The 19,425-nt window shown below is 39.5% G+C and overlaps 1 protein-coding gene across 1 annotated transcript in view; it reads left to right on the top strand.

The window, feature by feature from the left end:
- PPP2R1B (protein phosphatase 2 scaffold subunit Abeta) overlaps nt 1-19,425 on the top strand; it is a 69,886-nt gene that overhangs the window by 36,901 nt on the left and 13,560 nt on the right. The window contains exons 6-11 of the mRNA XM_089670177.1: nt 4,672-4,827; nt 5,597-5,711; nt 6,939-7,009; nt 10,691-10,825; nt 16,298-16,471; nt 17,288-17,348. Coding sequence (XP_089526303.1) covers nt 4,672-4,827; nt 5,597-5,711; nt 6,939-7,009; nt 10,691-10,825; nt 16,298-16,471; nt 17,288-17,348 — 712 coding nt within the window. The remainder of the gene's footprint in view (nt 1-4,671; nt 4,828-5,596; nt 5,712-6,938; nt 7,010-10,690; nt 10,826-16,297; nt 16,472-17,287; nt 17,349-19,425) is intronic.

The raw sequence follows: 19,425 nt of genomic DNA, 5'->3' as shown, positions 1-19,425 counted from the left end.
GATAAGATTGATTGCCTTGTTACAATTGCATCTGAAAGTCAGGGGATATAGTTGGCAGCAAGTGAACATGTCCATGAAGTTGATATGATGAAAGGAGAAAAAAATGGGTATCAGAGTTAGTTGTGTATGGGGCTGCGTAGCCACTGACCTGTGTCCATAGCCAAAAGTGCCTTTTAATGGGTATGTGAAAATCGGAACTGGACAACAAAGCAATGGAACAGGGTGGCCTGGCCTGATGAATGTTTGGTTTCTTTTTTTTTTTTTTTTTTTTACATCATGTGGATAGCTGGGTGCATGTTTTTCCTTTACCTGACGAAGAGATGGCACCAGCATGCAGTATAGAAAGAAGGCAAGCCAGCAGAGGCAGTGTGATGCTTTGGGCAATGTTCTGCTGGGAAACCTTGGGTCCTACCATTCATGTGAACGTTACTTGACACGTACCATCTCCCTAAACATTGTTTCTGACCAAGTACATCTCTTCACGGAAATGGTATTCCCTGATGGCAGTGGCCTCTTTCAGTAGGTTAATGCGCTCTGCCACACTGCAAAAATGGCTCAAGAATGGTTTGTGGAACACAACAATAAGTTCGAGGTGTTGACTTGCTCCTCCAAATTCTCCAGATCTCATTTTATCGAGCATCTGTTGGATGTCCTGGAAACGCAAGTCTGATCTATGGAGGTTCCACCACGCAACCTATAGGACTAAGGCTTGGTTCACACTACTGTGATGCAATTTTGACTTAACTTTGATGTGGCCTTGGTTGCTTTTTGGATGTGTTTTGCATATTCTGTGGGTCCAAATCACATTGTAAATCACGCCAAAGTAGCAGAAGAACCTTTTCCAAAATCGCACCGCACAGTCAATGCTATGAATAGGCGACTTGAGTTGAATAATGAGTTACACAGAATTGCAACAAGAGAAATCACAAGTCACATCTGGTATGGCATTAGTGTGAACAAGGCCTTAAAGAATCTGCTACTGATGGCTTGGTGCCAGATACCACAGCATACCTTCAAAGGTCTAGTGGCATCCATGCCTCTGTGGGTCAGAGTTGTTTTGCGGCCAAAGGGGGCACCTATTCAGTATTAGGTGGGCGGTTATTAAGGTATGGCTCATTGGCATATATAGTCCTTAGAAACTGAAAGTAAATGGCAAAACGGTAAAGTGACAAACCATGCTGAGAATCCATGGAGTGGGGGAAGGAGTTGGTCAGCAGTCAACACTTACAATATGACGGGGGAAAGTGTATGCTGTAACCATGGAACTACTTTAAGAATCTTTGTAGGTTGAAAATTTACAATAAATATTTATTTAGGAATAACTATTTATTGTTGAAGGCTCACTGCTGAGTTTCAGTCATCATTATACTTAGTTGACTACTCACATTATCAAAACAATGCTGGACCCACAGTAGATTTGTCTGTGTGCATGTCTAGAAGAGGCAAGCCACCTTCTCTCCTTACAGCTTAAAGTGTAATTCCATTAAAATACGAACTAAGCCTAAACTCTCACCTCCATTCTAAGCCTATTGTAACTACCCTGTAAAGCAGGGGTGTCAAACTCCATTTCAGTGCGGGCCACATCAGCAATATGGTTGTCTTCAAAGGGCAGTTTGTATCCATAAAACTAGATGTCCAGACATCCCACCCCCCTTACATCAGATCTCAAGATCCCCCCACCATCAGAAGTCAAGAGTCCCCCACTCTCCCTTACATCACAAAGCACTCCTTAGCTTATGCTGCTGCTGGGAAGAATCTGGGGCTGGAGCTGGGAAGCAGAAAGTTCAGGGTCTGGAGGAGGGCTGGAGTCCGTTACCAGAGTCTGCTGGAATGCTTAGATCAGGGGAAATGGAGATGAGGGGGTGCTGTGGCTGTACAGAGAGGCGCAGGATCTATAGGAGGAGTTCTGTCCTCCACTCAACTGCTGAGACAAGGTGAGGGGGAGATGTGGGGGGTGCTATAGCTGCAGGAGAGGTGCAAGGGCCACATGAAATGGTCTAGTGGACCGGATTTAGCCTGCGGGTCTTGTGTTTTGACACGTGCTGTAAAGGAAAGATGTTTATACTTGCCTATGGTTAGGGTGCTCCAGTCTGGTCACTTGATTGGGTCCCAGCACCAGCTTCAGTGTTGACAGCGGCTGCCCAATAGTAAGCCTGTGGATGATGTCATCTCCCAGGCTCTGCAGCCATTGTCAGCAATCTTTTCTCTTCCCACAATCTGGCCACTGGAGAGATCATGTGACCAGACTGCATGGCAATACATCGAGTGGAGCCCAGGGGAGACATGCAGGGTCTTTTAGACCCTGCATGTCTTAATAAAGAGAACCTGTCACCCTAAAATCATCATCATTGCAAAAAAATAGTCACACCCCAGCACTTAACATCCTCCAAAAAAATGTTGAGGCCTCATACGAATGAACGTAAATGCACATGTCAGGGTGTCTATGCATAAAAACGCAGATTGCGATACACGTAACATATCGCAGCACACGCCGGAATGGGAGTGATAATTCTAGAACAAGACCACCTTCGTAACGCTAAACTGATAACCTATAGGGGCTTGTGAAGCATCACCTATAGAAAATATAGGGTACTTAAGTTTGTCGCCAGTCATAGGCGCACACAAATTCAAGGTTTGTCATGTTTGGTATCTATTTACTCCATGCTACCTCGTCTTTTAAGATTTACCAAACATTTGGGCAATTTATTGTGCTTTTTTGCCCTAAAATTCACTTTAGTGTATTTTTTTTACTGAATGTTTGAGTTTCCTAGACCTTTGTGGTAATATCGTGTGGCATAAAAAAATTGGAGCTACCACTATTTTAGTCTCTGGGATGTCCTCTTTCTGAAAACATAATGTTTTGAGGGTTTTGTGTAATATTCAGACTTAAAATGATTTTTTTAAACTTACAAAAAAAGGCATACAGTACTCTGGAAGCGAAAGGGTCAAGCAGCATGGCCAATGTCATTGGCAACATTCAGCTATCATGTCCCTGAAAGAAATGACTGCATCCAGAGGCAGTGGGAAGCTGCATATTTGAATGAAGAGTCTCTCGCGTTCTTGTTACTTTACCATTGCATTTTAGAAAGACCAGATGTAAATCTGTATGAAATAACTTTGTTTTCCTATAGTAATGAGGTCACTTCCCAGTGTTTTGTTTTTTTTTTTTTTGTTTTTTGTTTGACTACTAGGAGTATAGTGTTGTGGTGGTGGTGTAGATTATGAAATGTTCACTCCATTTGATGATACAGAACTCCAAAATGGGGTATGAGAATGTAAAATTAGTAATAATGTTATGACCTAATTGGTATATACATGTGGTGTCATTTGTGCATGTGGCAGACAAGCCATACTAGGTTCAGAGGAAGAAGGAAATTCCATAATGTGATATGTATACCATTTTAATATTTGGGCTATAAGGAATACATATTTTTTCTGTTACTTTTAAAGATGCAGTTAATCTTTTAAAATGTATTTAAACTAGACGTCCAGCTTTAAGTGCATCTGCTGCTGATTCCACTTCTCAGTAACACAGATCTATTCACTTGACAAGAACAAGGGAAATCCTTCTTTTACAGAGCTTAAAGTACACTTGTAAACTAATTTCACCTTTTAAAGTGGTTCTAAAGCCTTAAGGTTTCTCACCTTAATGCATTCTGTGCTGCAGGATCCCTCCAGCCCTCCCGTTATTCCTACCTGAGCCCCATATGATCCAGCGATGTGCACAAGAGCAGTGGCTCTCACCGCGGTATCTCTCCTCATTGGGCAGATTGATAGCAGCGGGAGGCATTGGATCCCTCTGCTGCCAATCAAATGCTGTGACGGTGCGGGGCCAAGCCACCCGATCTTTACCAGTAGACACACAGGGCAGCTGGGGAGCTCTCCCATGGAAAGCATCTTTCTATGGGTGCACTCGCCGAAGAGGAGCCTGGAGTGCCAGAGGGGGATGCCAGAATTTAAACAAAAATGGAAGGTTTGTCACTTTAAATATATAAATTTTTTTTTGATAGGGAGCATTACAAGATGTCTGCTATTACATTTTTTTAGCCAATTAAAGTTGACTTCACACTCCTAAAGTGCAGCTCACCTGCAGTATTCTTGGTGGCTTAGCTGGGCTTTCCCATAGACTTCTATGAGGTCCCGTGGTTTTGTTGCAATTTTAGAAGGTGCACCAAAACGCCTGCATGCTGCATCTATGGTGTGTTTTCTGAAATCGCACCAAAACCACAGGATATAAGAGAAGTGTACGGGAAAGTGCAGTTAACACACAAGACCCATTCGCCTGAAGTGCAGCAGAACCACATCGGGGCTGTGTGAAGCAACCCTAACACTTTTCTGTGTACCTATCTGACTTAGGTTTGTGTCTTTTTTTTTTTTTTTTTTTTTTTTTTTTTTTTTTTTTTAGGTCTGACTTATGGTCTAAGCCATCTCAGCTGCTATCCCCTGATCCATTTGAGGGAATTTCAGAGGTCCTAAAGCGCACTTTTATAGATTAGGCTGCAGGCAGGATTTGGGTTTTATTCAAGAAAATTTGGTTGAGTAGCCCAGCTCAACGATTTACACAGACTGTTCCCTTTTCTTGGCATACTAAAACAATAGCCTTTAACTCGCCCTTTTAGCTAACATAAAAAAAATCATCCTCTTTCTTTACAATTTCTTTTACTGCTGCAGGACTCTGTGAGACTATTGGCCGTTGAAGCATGTGTTAGTATTGCTCAGCTTCTTCCGGAAGAGGATCTTGAAGCTCTGGTGATGCCTACACTTCGTCAAGCAACTGAAGATAAATCTTGGCGTGTCCGCTACATGGTGGCTGACAAATTTTCAGAGGTAGGGAGACATTTCCAGCTGAACTTGTGGATAATGCTTCTATCCCCAACCATATCATGTCTAGGATTGTTGAGCTTTTTTGTAAGCTGAGCTCCTAAAGATAAAGTATGTATTCTTTAAAACTATTTCTCAACTTTACTAGCGGAAGTACCTGGATTTGACTTAATATCAATCTCTTGCAATCCCCTGTAAGATCAGACTGGGAGAGGGAGAAGTAGCATACATTACCAGTCAGTTGTACTGCAATGCTTATACGATAACAGGAAACATGCTGATAGGAGAAAAGCAGAGTGTCAAAGATTTCATCAGTCTGTTGCCTCTCCTTCATTGGATAGTTACAGGCTGAAGTTAGAAGCAACACCTAGTTGTACCACCTTGGCCAATCAGAGGAAGCATTGTATTTGTTCTTGAAAGTGCAAGGCTTCCTATGAATGTTTGAGAAGCACTCAGCTTGTCTCCTTTTTGTTCCAGCAGCAGCAGATGGGAATTTTTCTGTTATGCTGCCAGAACACAGCACTGCATACTGTATGTGGTTGATGCTACTACAGTATAATACAGAGCAAGAATACCTTGGTTATGGAAACAGTTTGTTTGGGCCAGCGTGGCCCAAACTATTTTTAAAGTAATGGGAAACATGGACCAAATTAATTCCACTTTAGGGACAGGTATGATAATTTAAATATATTGCATATTTGTGTCTGAGATTTTATGATGAGCTTGCTGCCTTGGTGGTAAGTTCTTAGTAACTGACTTCTCACATTTTTTTTAGCTCCAGAAAGCTGTTGGGCCAGAGATCACAAAGAATGACCTTGTTCCAGCATTCCAGAATCTCTTAAAAGATTGTGAAGCAGAGGTTAGAGCTGCTGGAGCGCACAAAGTAAAAGGTAAGCCAGGCGTTAGTATATTGGCTCGTATCGGAATTAAAGTGGTTGTGAACATATGCATACATATACCAAGTGAAGTGAGTGGCTTAAACAAATCCTTGTACGTTGGTTGTACCTGTTTATCTGCAGTCTTCTTTTCTCTACATCCAAAGTCCAGAATGTATACAGCTCCTGAAAGCGCAGGGATGAAACCAGGGGTGGAAAACTGAAAGCTGATTGGAGGAAAGGGACACACACACACCCCCTCCACACAAGAGCAAAGCTGAGTCTGTCAATCACAAGCTGTGTGCTGAGATTCCTCCTGGTCACCTTTTTACTCTTGGTGTCAGGAAAACTTGTCAGAAGTGACTCATGCTGATAGCAGAGGAATGCAGCAGAGGGAAAACACACTTGGTGCTCTTAACTGAGACAAGTCTACACTATAAAGGGATATACTTTGTTCATGTTTCACATCTGAGGTTTACAACCACTTAAAATGTTCAATGTTTTGACATATAGTATGTTCTATTTACTATTGAAACTGATTCTGGCAATAAATGTTGCAGTGATTCACATCTAAAGACCAATGGCATTAATGCTGCTTTTTTTTTTTTTTTTTTTTTTTTCCTTTTGTACCTACTGAGAAGTGTAGCTGCAGCTTTCTTCCTTTGTTTAATTTTTCTTTTTCTTGGAGTGGCTATGACTTTTGAGAATAGTGCCTTTTGGTGGTCATTTTTTAAAATATACACGTCATGTTACATTTCAACAAATGTCTGTATATATTGAATTTATAAATAAATTAGTGTGCATCTAAAACCAAAGTTTTTTTGGGATAGAGCGGTGAAATCAAGATTTTGTGGTGGTTTGTGTTCCTGTTTTGAGAGATTCTCTCTCACTCATTCTGTATCCTGGTTACCGTTATCATCCATTGTATCCAAAAATGTTGCTGAAGTTGGACTTTACTGTTTTCTGTAGTCAAATGGTAACGTTTTTGTCCTGGGTTAAGCTTTTTCATGCATAGTGCTAAGTGATTGTAAAATGAATGTAGTTCTTAATAGATATCATTGATCTCTATAGTGACAGCTACAGCAATTATGCACATTGCTTGGGAATAGAACAGTACAAATGGTTACCTATGGCTATTGTGACATGTAATAACAATTTCAGTGTATGTTACAGGTAGAAGCTGAGAAATTTCTTGAAGGTTACAACTTAAGTTAAATTACTTTTTGTTTTCTGTTTTTTTAGAATTTTGTGAGAATTTGCCCACTGATGGAAGAGAAGCAATAATTATGAACAACATTTTACCCTATGTAAAGGTAATATCTTACTTTAGTGTTTTTGTTTTTTTTAACCTTTTGAATTGCTTTAAATTGTCATTAACTGTTTGCTCTCTAGGGCAATTTTGACATTTTTCCCATGCGTGAAATATATATATATATATAAATAAGAGAGAGATTTTAAGTAGAGGCTCTGGAGCATAAAATGGTGGCTGTTGCAATTTTTATGCAGCACAACATTTGCATAGCCATTATATATTTAGGAAAAAATGCACTTTTTCAAAAATCAGTAAGAGATACCAAACATCAAGAATTAAAATTGTGATGCCTTAAAATTCTTTACAGATCCGTTTAGAGATTAATGGTGAAATAGGGCTCTATAGTTATTGCTGTCACTCTGTTGTGTGGTGCAGTCATCTTTTACTTATACCAGACCTGCATGCGCATTTGCATTTGGGTGTGTGCACAGGGGGCAGGAATGCTTTTTTAACTTTTTTTTTTTATTTTTATTTTTTTTTATTTTTATTTAAATGTATTTTTACACTCAATATACAATATATTGCATGCTCCTCAGTCTTCACCAAAGAAACCATCAATAAATGTGTTTCTTGTATTTTTTTTCCTGTGATAAACCTGTCAGTACATAGTTATTGCTGTAAAGAAAACTGTATCTTAGTAATTGGCAGACTACTGACTAGTATGAAAAAACCCAATAGGATTGTGTGACAGTTGGTGAGCGCTTTAGTGACCAATTACAAGTGGCTGCTGAAAGCTGTCTGGATCTGTTTTCTTTTTCCTCTGTAAATCCTCCTGCAGTAGCAGTTTGTTAGTTGATTGTGATAATGTGCCCAAAAGTCAAAAGACTTAAAGTGGAAGTACACATTGCTTAGTTTATATTCCTGAGAACCATCCATTTATATAATGTGTGCCTTCAAATATACTTAAAACCACAAAATGATTCTACGTCAGAGGAAACCCAGAGTCTCCTCCCTTTAGCTTCTCTATAGTTACCTGCAGGTACACTATTACTGTTTTTCTTCTGCTTTCTTGTATGCTATGCTATCCATACATAACTTGTCACTGATCACCCTACACTCATCTAATCCTCCCTGGTTGCTGCAGAACTGACTGGCTGCATCACCTCAGCATTGAGAACCCCTGCTGGTGGCATCACACACAGGCCTTCATCATAGTAGCAGGTGCATGTGCATCCATCAGACCAGACACTTGAAAAAGAACACTTTTAAGAGAAGAACTTCAAACATATTAGACTATTCAATTATGCATTTAAACAAAATGTATTATGGGTTAAAGTTCTACTTTATTAGGCACAATATTAATTTAAACATGGATAAAAATATATACACCTTTACAAAATACATGGTACTCCAGAACCACTGTCAAGAGTCAGCTGAGTCAACAGTGAAATGTTTGAAATATCTGATATCTGTTGAGATTATCCATGTGATGGTCTCTTAAATCTTTTGGGGACTTTAGCACTTAGATGTTCCTGACACTGCTCCGATTTACCTATTGTTTTGCCATTTAGCCAAGGTGTTAACACTCCTACTGTTGCGCTATTCATAGTATAAAATTAACTGAACCTCTCAGTGTTTTACCCCAGAGGAACCCTGGGAAAAAAATGTCTCAGGGAACCCCTAAAACATTTTTTTAGCTTCAGCTCACAGGTTCTTTGTATAATTAGTGAGTTGTAGGTATAATAGAATGGATGGTGACTTTTATGTTTTTAAAAACCTGGAGTTGCCTTTTTGTTCAGCGACAGCACTATATTTACTTTGATGTTCAGTGTATAATAGCACATTTTTAATGCTAATTTAGAAATTTATTTAAAAAAATGTGTATATTACTTCAAAATAGAACCTTTTTGCAATAAATGCCCGTGTTACAGAAGCCTTCACTTTTTTTTTTAGGTGTTTTTCCTGGTTTTTTTTTTTTCTTTTTTCTAAGGAGTTGAGCCATCTACAGCTGATTTCCTCTTAAAAGTCAAATGCCAAACACCAACGAATTGCTGCTGTTATTTATTTTACCTGTATGGCAGAAGAGCAAACCGGGGCTATGTGGCAAGGGTCTTCCGGTGGTTGGGGGTGGCGGTCACCTGGGACATACATCACTCCATGTGCAGCACCAGGCACATTTGACAGATGGGGCCCCCTGCTGCAACTGTGCCATAGTGACCAAGAACCCCAAGCTACACCATATGCTAGAGGGAGCCAGTTACCCCATTGAAAGACATGATAAACCCAAAAGCAGACATAAAGGCAGAATCAAAAATAAGTTTTTTTGTTTTTGTTTTTTTTTTGTTTTGTTTTTTTCAGTCTAGAGCAGAATGTGCTGCAAGAGGAGGTGCAGGAAGTGTACACTTTCAATCTACAAAGCACAGTGGTGATGTCTGTGTTGGAAATTAACCACTTGACCTCTAGGAGGTTTTACCCCCTTCATGCCTCTGCATTTTTTTTTTAATTCAGCACTGCACCACTTTGACTGGCAATTGCGTGGTCATGCAACACTATGCAAATGAAATGTATTTATATATATATATATATATATATATATATATATATATATATATATATATATATATTCTTATGGTGGTATTTGTTCAGAACTGGGTTTTTTATTTTTAATTATATAAATGAAAAAAACTTTGGAAAAACTCTTTCTGTTGTAAATTTATCCAATACAAATGTCTAATTTCTTCATAAATTCAGGTCAAAATGTATCCTGATACGTCGCTGGTAAAACAAAAAACAAAAAGTCTCAATAAGTGTATATTGGTGCAAAAGTTATAGCGTCAGCAAACGGATACCTATAGTGGAATTTACACAGCTATGATGCTATACTAGTAATGGCAGTGATCAGCAACTTACACAGGGACTGTGATAGTGTGGTGGGCAATCTGGTGCTAGCTGACGCTGGCTCGGAAGTGCGCTATATAACTGACACTGACATCAATAGTGACACTAATACAGTGATTGGTGTTAATACTGTACATTGTCACTGTACTAATTAAAGTGGCTGGGAATGGGTTAACATTTAGGGGAAATCAAGGGTTAATTGTCTAACAATGAGTAGTGTATGCTGCTTTTACTTTACTGGCTGTTTCTTCTTCCTGTTTTGCAGGGAGAAGAAACAACCAGATTGCTGTTCATTGTACAGAGGTCTGTGTTTTTGTAGAACTCTGTGTGATTGGACACAGCCAATCAGCTATCAAACTTCTGCTGTGTCTCATCAACACGAGTCAGCAGGAACTGTGCATGCCTGTGCCCCAAACCCAGAAAGCAGCCGGTCACATATATGTACACGATCATGCCTGCACCTGCTGTCTGCTTGTGTTATATTTACTGTGAGCGGTCAGCAGGTGTTAAAGCATACTGTTTGACGATATTCAGCATTGCAGTCTGCAGGGGAAACACAAAAGCCACCATTGGGCAGATATAAATCAGCAGCAACGGTGGCCTGTGACAGAACCGCTGGGGACCTCTTGCAAATTCCTAAGGTTCCAAAAACTTAGGCTATTCAGAAGAGTTGGATCTAATCGTATCAGCTTTTTCAGTTTTGCAGGCCTGAGAAATCAAGGACAGGGAAAAAAATAGGCACTGCTAGCTTATGTCAGATCTAGTTGGGAACTTCTTAATTTTTTTTTATATATATATATTTACAGACATGGTTTATCTCTCCTTTTTTTTTTCTCTTTTATAGGAACTGGTATCTGATACAAACCAGCATGTGAAGTCTGCACTGGCCTCTGTAATCATGGGATTATCCACAATTTTAGGCAAGGAAAATACAATTGAACACCTCTTGCCTCTCTTCTTGGCTCAATTGAAAGACGAGGTAGAGTCTAATTTCTTACTTTAGTTTGTAAAGTCCAAAGATTACCCTGTGTGAATCCACATTTTATGTTGTCTGTGCACATCATCTTAGTTCCTTTTCACAATTTGGCAATTATCTTCTTCTGACATGAATGCCATTGTCCTTTGTTGAAGGGTGTGATACAAATGTGCTGTTTCAGAAGACTTTTCTGTTACAATTTTGCAAAGTTTGAACAGTACATAAAACAGTCAGAAGTGGATTTTGCTGTTAAAAAGGAAATTGGACTCGTCTGCATTTTGGCAAGGGGGGTTTTACAGGCCAGTCCTGTTTTAAAGCTATACATGTGTAAATGATCTAGATAGAACAAGAAGGGGGAGATTCCCTCTTATTTGTCCGTTTTAACCATTGTCACGAAAGCCGCAAGTGAGAGGATTCAAAATTATAAATTTTTGTCCTAGTGTTGTCTCTTTTTGCAAAATGTTGAGGATCTCCTTCACTTTGGAGAGATTTACACTCTACTATGAAACATGACAAAAACCCATCTCTTCTCAAAACTTCATTTTAGTTTCAGGCATACTTAAATGTTTATGCTCCACGTGCTAATGCATCTAAGCCCGCTTTGCACTGGATCGACTTTGAAATTTTGCAACTATGTGCCAAATGAGGTTTAATGTTGATAAATGTAAGGTTATGCACTTGGGGGCTAAGAATATGCATGCATCATACATACTGGGGGGGGGGGGTACAACTGGGGAAATCAATGGTGGAGAAGGATCTGGGAGTTCTGGTAGATCACAAGCTTAATAATGGCATGCAATGCCAAGCTGCGGTTTCTAAAGCGAGCAAAATCCTCTCTTGTATTAAAAGAGGTATAGACTCCAGAGAGAGAGATATCATATTACCCCTGTACAAATCATTAGTAACACCTCATCTGGAATATGCAGTTCAGTTTTGGGCACCAATTCACAAAAAGAACATTGGGGAACTGGAGAAGGTACAGAGCATGGAGGAGATCAGCTATGAGGAAAATTAGAGGAACTAAATTTACTCTCTTGAGAAGAGGAGATTAAGGGGGGATATGATCAACATGTATAAATACATCAGTGGTTCATATAGTGAACTCGGTGTAGAGTTATTCACCCTGAGGTCATCACAGAGGACAAGGGGGCACTCTTTACGTCTGGAGGAAAAGAACTGCAATCTCCAAACACGGAAAGGTTTCTTCACAGTTAGAGCTGTGAAAATGTGGAATAGACTCCAAGAGTTGGTTCTGGCCAGCTCAGTGGATTACTTCAAAAAAAAGGCCTGAGTTGTTTCTTAGATACACAGAATATAACTGGATACTAACATTTATAGGTAAAGTTGAACCAGAGAATATTCAATTGCCTCTTGGGGGGGATAAGGAAGGTATCTTTTCCTCTGCAGGAGCAAATTGGATCATGCTTTGCTGGGTATTTTGCCTTCCTCTGGATCAACTGTGCTTTTTTATGGTGGACTGGATGGACTTTTGTCTTTTTTTCAGCCAGACTAACTATGCAACTATGATATTGCGTGACTTCACTTGAAGTTGCACGATTTCAAAGTCGAATGGCAGTGAGACTTGGGGTGCGACTTTGATGGACTTCATGCACAGATGTCTATGCAAGTCATATCCAAATCAGCAAAAGTGGTGCAGGAACTACTTGTCTAATCAGTATGACTTTGAGTTGCACTGATTAAAATGATTTCGTTGCTGATCATTGCATGCAATTTGTCCAGTGCTCAGATCGCATGGCAATTCACATCGGTGTGAACCAGGGCTAAAACTTGTTTTTCTATAAAGATATGATTCGCCATATTTACAAGCTCTCCTTCATTTGTTCTTTGCCAGTCTCCTATCTATCTATACAAAACAGTCTGTCTTTCTTTTCTTTGTGGGTGCTTCTAAGATTTTTGGTTTAAAACAAACTTCTAGTGTATAAAGTAGACTTTAGCATTTGCTGATAGTTTTCTCAGAGCACCCCATAAGACCTAAATTGTTGGGTGTTGTGTTATTCCAATGCAGACTTTAATTGGCAAGTTGATGTTTTGGCTTGCCTTCTCCCATGCTCAGCAGGTTTTTTGCCAGTAGTAAGGCACAGGCGGAGTTAAGTCAAGATGTTAAACTTGCTAGTTGGAATTTTCAAAATAAAGATCTGTGCTGACTATTGTAGATGCCTTCTGTCAGTTCTGGCTTTCACTTTATTACTATAGAAAATTACTGAAGTTTAAATTTAAATGGATATTAAAGCAGAATTACACTGCATCTGAATAACACAAACCAAAAACACTATTTAATTTTTAATGTTCAAAGCAAAGCCATCCATCCATGTCTCCATGTTTTATTTTGCTGAGAAATCACTTTGAAATACACCCCCTAGCATTTCAGGCTGTGGCCATCTTGTGTAAGGGTATATGATTCATGTAGCATTTACTTCCTGGAATCCATCTGCCTTAGTTCAGGCATGCAAGCAGGAGGGTATTCACACCTATGCAATCTGATTCTGCACATCGCACCGCGTTTTGCGGACTGATGTGGGGGTGTCATTAACATACACACCCGCATCGGTCCGTGTGAACAGGATGCGATTGTGATGCGATGCGGAATTTGCACTGAAAACGCTGCGAATTCCGCACCGCATCAGTGTGAACCAAGGCTTAAACCCAAAAGCAAACATATACTATATTTCAGCTTACTAGTTCTTAGATGTGATGGCAGCACTATTTTTTAGGTTTTCTTTTATTTTCACATGGTGATTTTGGCCAGTAAGCCTGTTTTTCAGCAGAACAAACTCTCCTGCAAATGTACCAGTTAGAGCATTGAGACAAACCATGTAACACTGACTGGTGCTTACAGAGATCAGTTTTTATTTGTTAAACCTTAATCCCAAGCAATTAGTAACAAATCTGTTGCTGTAACTGCTGTGCTCATTGATCCAGAGGGGAGATATTCCAATACGGGAGGTGTGTTACTGGCCGCAAGCAAACTAATGCAGCCACCACATCTAATGATTGGCAAGCTGCAATATATTACATTTTGTATGAAGAGGGACGGTCCCCAGGAGTTAGAGAGGAATAGTTTGTAGTGAGTGGCCTCAGCCATCACACTGACCATGTCATCTGACACGTTTTGCCCCGCCCACAGGGGGTTGGTCACAGGCTTCAGCCTCGACCGGCTCCAGAAGCACACTTATATTACATTTTTGTTTTAATACTGCTTTAGCCTAAAATAACATATTTTTATGTACTTTGAGAAGCTGAAAAATATGAAGCGTTTATGTGCATCAGCTGATTAAATTCTATATAATTTTATATTGTTGACGGCTGCATAGATCATTTCTATCCAGCTGATTGCATTCTACCTGTTTTCCTGCTGTAGTTATCTTTGCAGAAGTAGCATGTCTGCAAATGCTTTTGTACATTTCCACTGCTGCCACCTTGAACAGAAATGTCATGTCATTATTAGCTGCCTACCCTACCTGTAGTTGAGCTGCTTCTTTATTATCATAACACAAACATATCAGCTTTCAGGCACAAAAAAGCTCTTTAGTTTTAGGCTTGTGCTAAAATATATGAATTTCCTAGTTTTATAGTGTTGTAGATGTTTTCCTTATATTAGAAGTTTATGTGGCAGCTACTTGCTGCATTTATTGTGACTACTTCCATCTTCAACAGAGATACCATGCCATTAAAGTGACCCTGTCGCGTACAGTACAAAAAATAAACGAGCCACTTTGTGAAAACATTTTGCATGCTTGTTTTTTTGGTGGGTGGCGATTAACTTCTTTGCAATCTTGAACGGCTCGGAGGCGCTGCTCTTTGACACTTTAGAATGTGTCAGCATGTTCCCCACAGGGCATTGTGATACCACCCACCAACTGCAGCAGTACTGCAGAACACTGTTGTAATACATTGACACGTTTATATCACTTTTTTTATTTCAGGAAACAAATTTTAGTTTTCTATTTGCACGAATTGCAGTTTACAGTCGATATTTAGGCATGAGTTAAAGTTTCTTACTAGGACATTGGCAAAATAACTGAAAAGAGAACTTTACAGTCACGTGAATAAAATTAAATCCACACTTCAAGCAGTAATAGCCACTTGCAGCAGTTTTTAAGTTCATTTAATGATGCCGTGAATGTAATTGGGGGGGGGTTCACATTGTTAAATGCTAGCGTATATGCAGATAGACAATTAGCACTGAGTAATAGTAAATTACTATAGGCACAACAATGTTTAAAGTGTTGCTAAACCCAAGACCCTGCATCCACTATATCTGATCTCCCACAGTACACAGATCGTGGAAGTGCAATTATTTTAGTAAATATAAACTGCTAAATACTTTTTCTCATCAGCAGTTAGAGCAGTCTTGTGACTTTTCTCATTGTCCCAGAGAGCACTGGTTAAAGCTTTTAGGAGTTTTCATTCTGCTGTAGGAGGATGCAGAACCCCTGACCTCTGTCTGGACAGTGTTTATTGGCCCTGTGCTGTTGCACTCTCCCAAGAAGAAAAAAAAACCTCTCTAGCAATACACACCAAACTGTGCAGAGTGACTCCATACGATAAGTCTTATCTGGAAATAAGGGGATAGAGAGAAAACAGGTGGCGCACACACCTAGTGCATTATCCAAGGTTTATTGTAGGAATGAGATAATAAAAACATACAGACGAAGCATGTATCTAAAAAGCAAAGCACTGTCTGTCAGGCATCAACAGTGAGGCTCTCTGTCCATACATCATACATCAGCATCAGAGGTTGGTCATCAGCTCTGAGGAAAGGGATTCATCCCCGAAACGCGTCAGACATTTGAGCGCACTGACAGAACACCTTGCCTGCCGTTGTGGCCATTGTCATTTTTCTTTGCTTTTTAGATACATGCTTCATCTGTGAGTATGTTTTTATTATCTCATTCCTACAATAAACCTTGGATAATGCACTAGGTGTGTGTGCCACCTGTTTTCTCTCTATCCAGTGGCTGATTTCCCCGTCTGAGGAGGGTTGCACCCCTGGAACATTTCCTTTGGTTGTTGCTGTCCTGGTACCCTTGGCTTCCCTTTTGGCTGTGCATATCCTGAGGCGCTGGAGAGTACATACGATATCCGGTTCGGTTGGAAATAAGGGGACACTGGAAGAAGGGGAGGATCAGAGAAGTCAGGAATAGCCTTTTTGCACAATGTAGAGAATTAACCCCTTAGTATAACAATCATGCTTTACTGCATAAACAGACTGATTTTACTGTTGTGGGTTTAGTAACACTTTAATATGAACACTGGAACACTGCATGTGGGAAAGGTAACTAAATGCTGGAGAAGTGGTTACATACAAGAGTATTATGTAATCTGTAGTTACTGCTGTGGTTTATAATTTGATGGGAATAAAAAGCAGTAGGGGAATAGTTAAGGAATTGGATTAGTCTTGTTACAAGCAAACTATGATTTTCCATATTAATTTTATTGAGCTTTGTTCCCCAGTGCCCAGAAGTACGGCTGAATATTATATCTAACCTAGACTGCGTCAATGAAGTTATTGGAATACGGCAGCTTTCTCAGTCCCTCTTACCAGCCATTGTTGAGCTGGCAGAGGACACCAAATGGAGGGTGCGGCTGGCAATCATTGAGTACATGCCTCTGCTTGCTGGTCAGTTGGTAAGTACCTGCTACATACAAATACTCAGCATAAAACAAAATAAAATCTAATATTTTGGTTGAAGATTGATTTTAAAATACAAGAAAGAAACCCATGCAAACATGGCACCTTTTTCTAGGTCAGCATGTTGATCACTTTGGTATCATGCTTTCTATATTCTTTGTTAGATTTCCATCATCCTCTGCATACAAGCAGAAATATTAGATCATGGTTAAGCAGTATTACAGAGTTCACTAATGCAGTCTCACTACAATACACTGCCACTAATCTACAGAGTTAAACAGCCGATCCAGAAAACAAGTAATTATTTAGATTTCTTTGTTGCAATTATTAAAACCTAAAATGGTTGTAAACCTCTGATATGAAATGTGAACAAAGCATATCTCTCTGTGACGGGTAGGCAGCCTTTTGGAGGTTGAGATGTACCTGGACAACATGGAGGAAATAAAAAAAATCAAAGGAGGTTGGGGAGCGGCTCCCATCAAAAAAAGTTTCCAGTAGTTTCCTCTGTCCCTTCACATCATTCCCCCCAATGCTGGAGACAGTTTATAGCACACACTAATTTTGGTACCATAATTATTCATGTGAAATGTACTGTTTTTTTTTTTCTTTCTTTTTTTTGGTTAAAAAACATTAATTTTTATCTGTTATATGTAAAGTTTCAGTCTAAGGACTACTTGGTCTGATTCTCACCAAATATCATGGTAAATGATCAGGCAATATATGCCCACCGTAAATTATTACAGCTCTGTCTGTTTTCAGTAATGTTGGTTATGTGTTATAGCTAAAATGGTTCTCCCATTCTTTGTTTTCAGGGTGTTGAGTTTTTTGATGAAAAGCTGAATTCTTTGTGCATGGCTTGGCTTGTTGACCATGGTAAGTGTTTCAGATGTGCCAAGATAATGTTATTAATTATGTCTCTGTCTAAGTTCCTGTGACCGATTTAATCAGTCTGCAATTCTTATCATAATGAGCCTTAACAGGAACTGCAGTTGACATCACTGTTAGTTTGGATTTCACAAAAGCTCTTTGATTTGGGCAGTTTTCTATGATAAGGCTGTATTGCAGCTCTAGGATTACAGATTTAAATGGCTGAAAATTTCCATAGAAGTTAAAAATTTAATTGTTAAATTTTCTAAGAAAACAAAGGTTCACAGTTTAAGCTAGAAGAATAATGTACCATGGTTTCCGCATTAAATTTTTTGGACTTGTGGGGAAGAACCAAGTATAGCAACCAATCCTCTTACAGTGATCAGAAAGCTGGAAAGTGGAGGTGGGTTACTGAACGTTGCGATTTTGCTTTAACTATTTTAACTCTTCCCACTGCTTACCTATGCAAGGCCCTGTGTGGATGTTACCTGTGTACCTGTTTGACATAAATGCTTGTCTCATAATAGGTATGCAGATAGTTCTGTTGATGTGCTGTGTGGTCTGTTTGGATACAATTCTGAGGTTAATTGCAATGGAATACTGGAATTTGACAAAACCACAAACCAATTTGCATAAATCATGGATTCATCCAGTAAATGTTACAATTTCTGGAAAGTTCACGTAATGTTATATATGTTTAACATTAAAGCCCTCCAACAAGGTCTATCTATTTAGTGTGGGCCCCCTATCGCTTACCAAAATGCAGTGTTAAACTGAAAAATGAATAAATAAATCCTTTAAGGAGCAAGTTAATGTACTTGCCTTTCCTCCAACTTCTATATTGCAGGAGGGTGATATCACCGTCCTGCTGATGAGATCCCGGGGAACACTGAGTAGCTCAAATCTCATGAGAGGACTCTGCAGTGCAGGATTATCTTTTCATAAGATTTGAGCTGCTCAGACATTTCTTGAGGTCCAGTTAGACAGATGTCACTCGCCTAGGTGTGGGGGGAAGAAAGGTAAGTGGCCTGCAAGATGTTTTTGAGCTGAAAGCTGACAGTAAAGTTTATGATGAATAATTCAGTTATGAATCCTAACACAGAACTGTGTTACAGATTTTAGATGTGTGCTGCTGATGCAGCCTGTGTTCTGATGACTATAGAGAGATTTAAATGGTTATTACCACTGTATCGCCACAGTATTCTGATAAGCTGGAAGAAAGTACTTGATATTGATACCACCATGCCTTCCTGATTTCATTTTTGTCTGATTATTGAAAGGGTAGATAGGGATGTCACTGGTAATACCATAGAAGTACACGTGCTCAAACTGCAAAGTAAATTGAAGGTAAATATATTTGAATATTAACCTTCCTCTTACCCAAGTAATTTTAGTTACAGCTGCAGAAGAATACAGAAAAATCACTTTTAAGTTCCGCACGTGAGAGAACAATAATGTATTGCACAAGGAGATGACCTTATGTTACCTAATAGTTGATAATGGTTTGTACACCTTTTTGCATGGTTCCGTCCATGTAATTACCCATACGGGGCCTATTCCCAGTTCATGCTGCCATATCCTGCCTGTTGGTCCAAACCTTAGAGATGAGTGGGATGCCAGAATATATCTGCCAGCAGCAGTTATAACCTTTGACTGTCTTCTTAAGTAAAACTTTGGCAAAACCAGCTAATACACAGTCTTACAAGCATTTATATAGCACTGACAATTTAGGCAGTGCTTTACAATACTGTACATTCACATGTCCCTGCCCTCAAAGGGCTTTCAGTCTCTGGTCCCCATCTTGTATGCATACACACATGTGCATTAGGCTAATTAGGACACAAGCCAGTTAGTCTACTAGCATGTTTTGATGTGCTGGGAGGAAACTGGAGCACCTGGAAGAGAACCAGGTGCTGCCCGACTGAACTCATACACTGTGTGCACAATTATTAGGCAAGTGAGTGTTTAGAATAAATCATAATTTTTATGCATATTGTCCAACTCCAAGCTGTATAAATTTGAATGCATATTGGATTTAAGCATATTAGGTGATGTATATTTGTGTAATTAAGAAGGGTGTGGC

The sequence above is a fragment of the Staurois parvus genome, unplaced genomic scaffold, assembly GCF_062004578.1.
Source record: "Staurois parvus isolate SC_StPar_1 unplaced genomic scaffold, SC_StPar_1.0 ptg000087l, whole genome shotgun sequence".
NCBI lineage: Eukaryota > Metazoa > Chordata > Amphibia > Anura > Ranidae > Staurois > Staurois parvus.
This window is presented reverse-complemented; position numbering and strand designations above follow the sequence as displayed.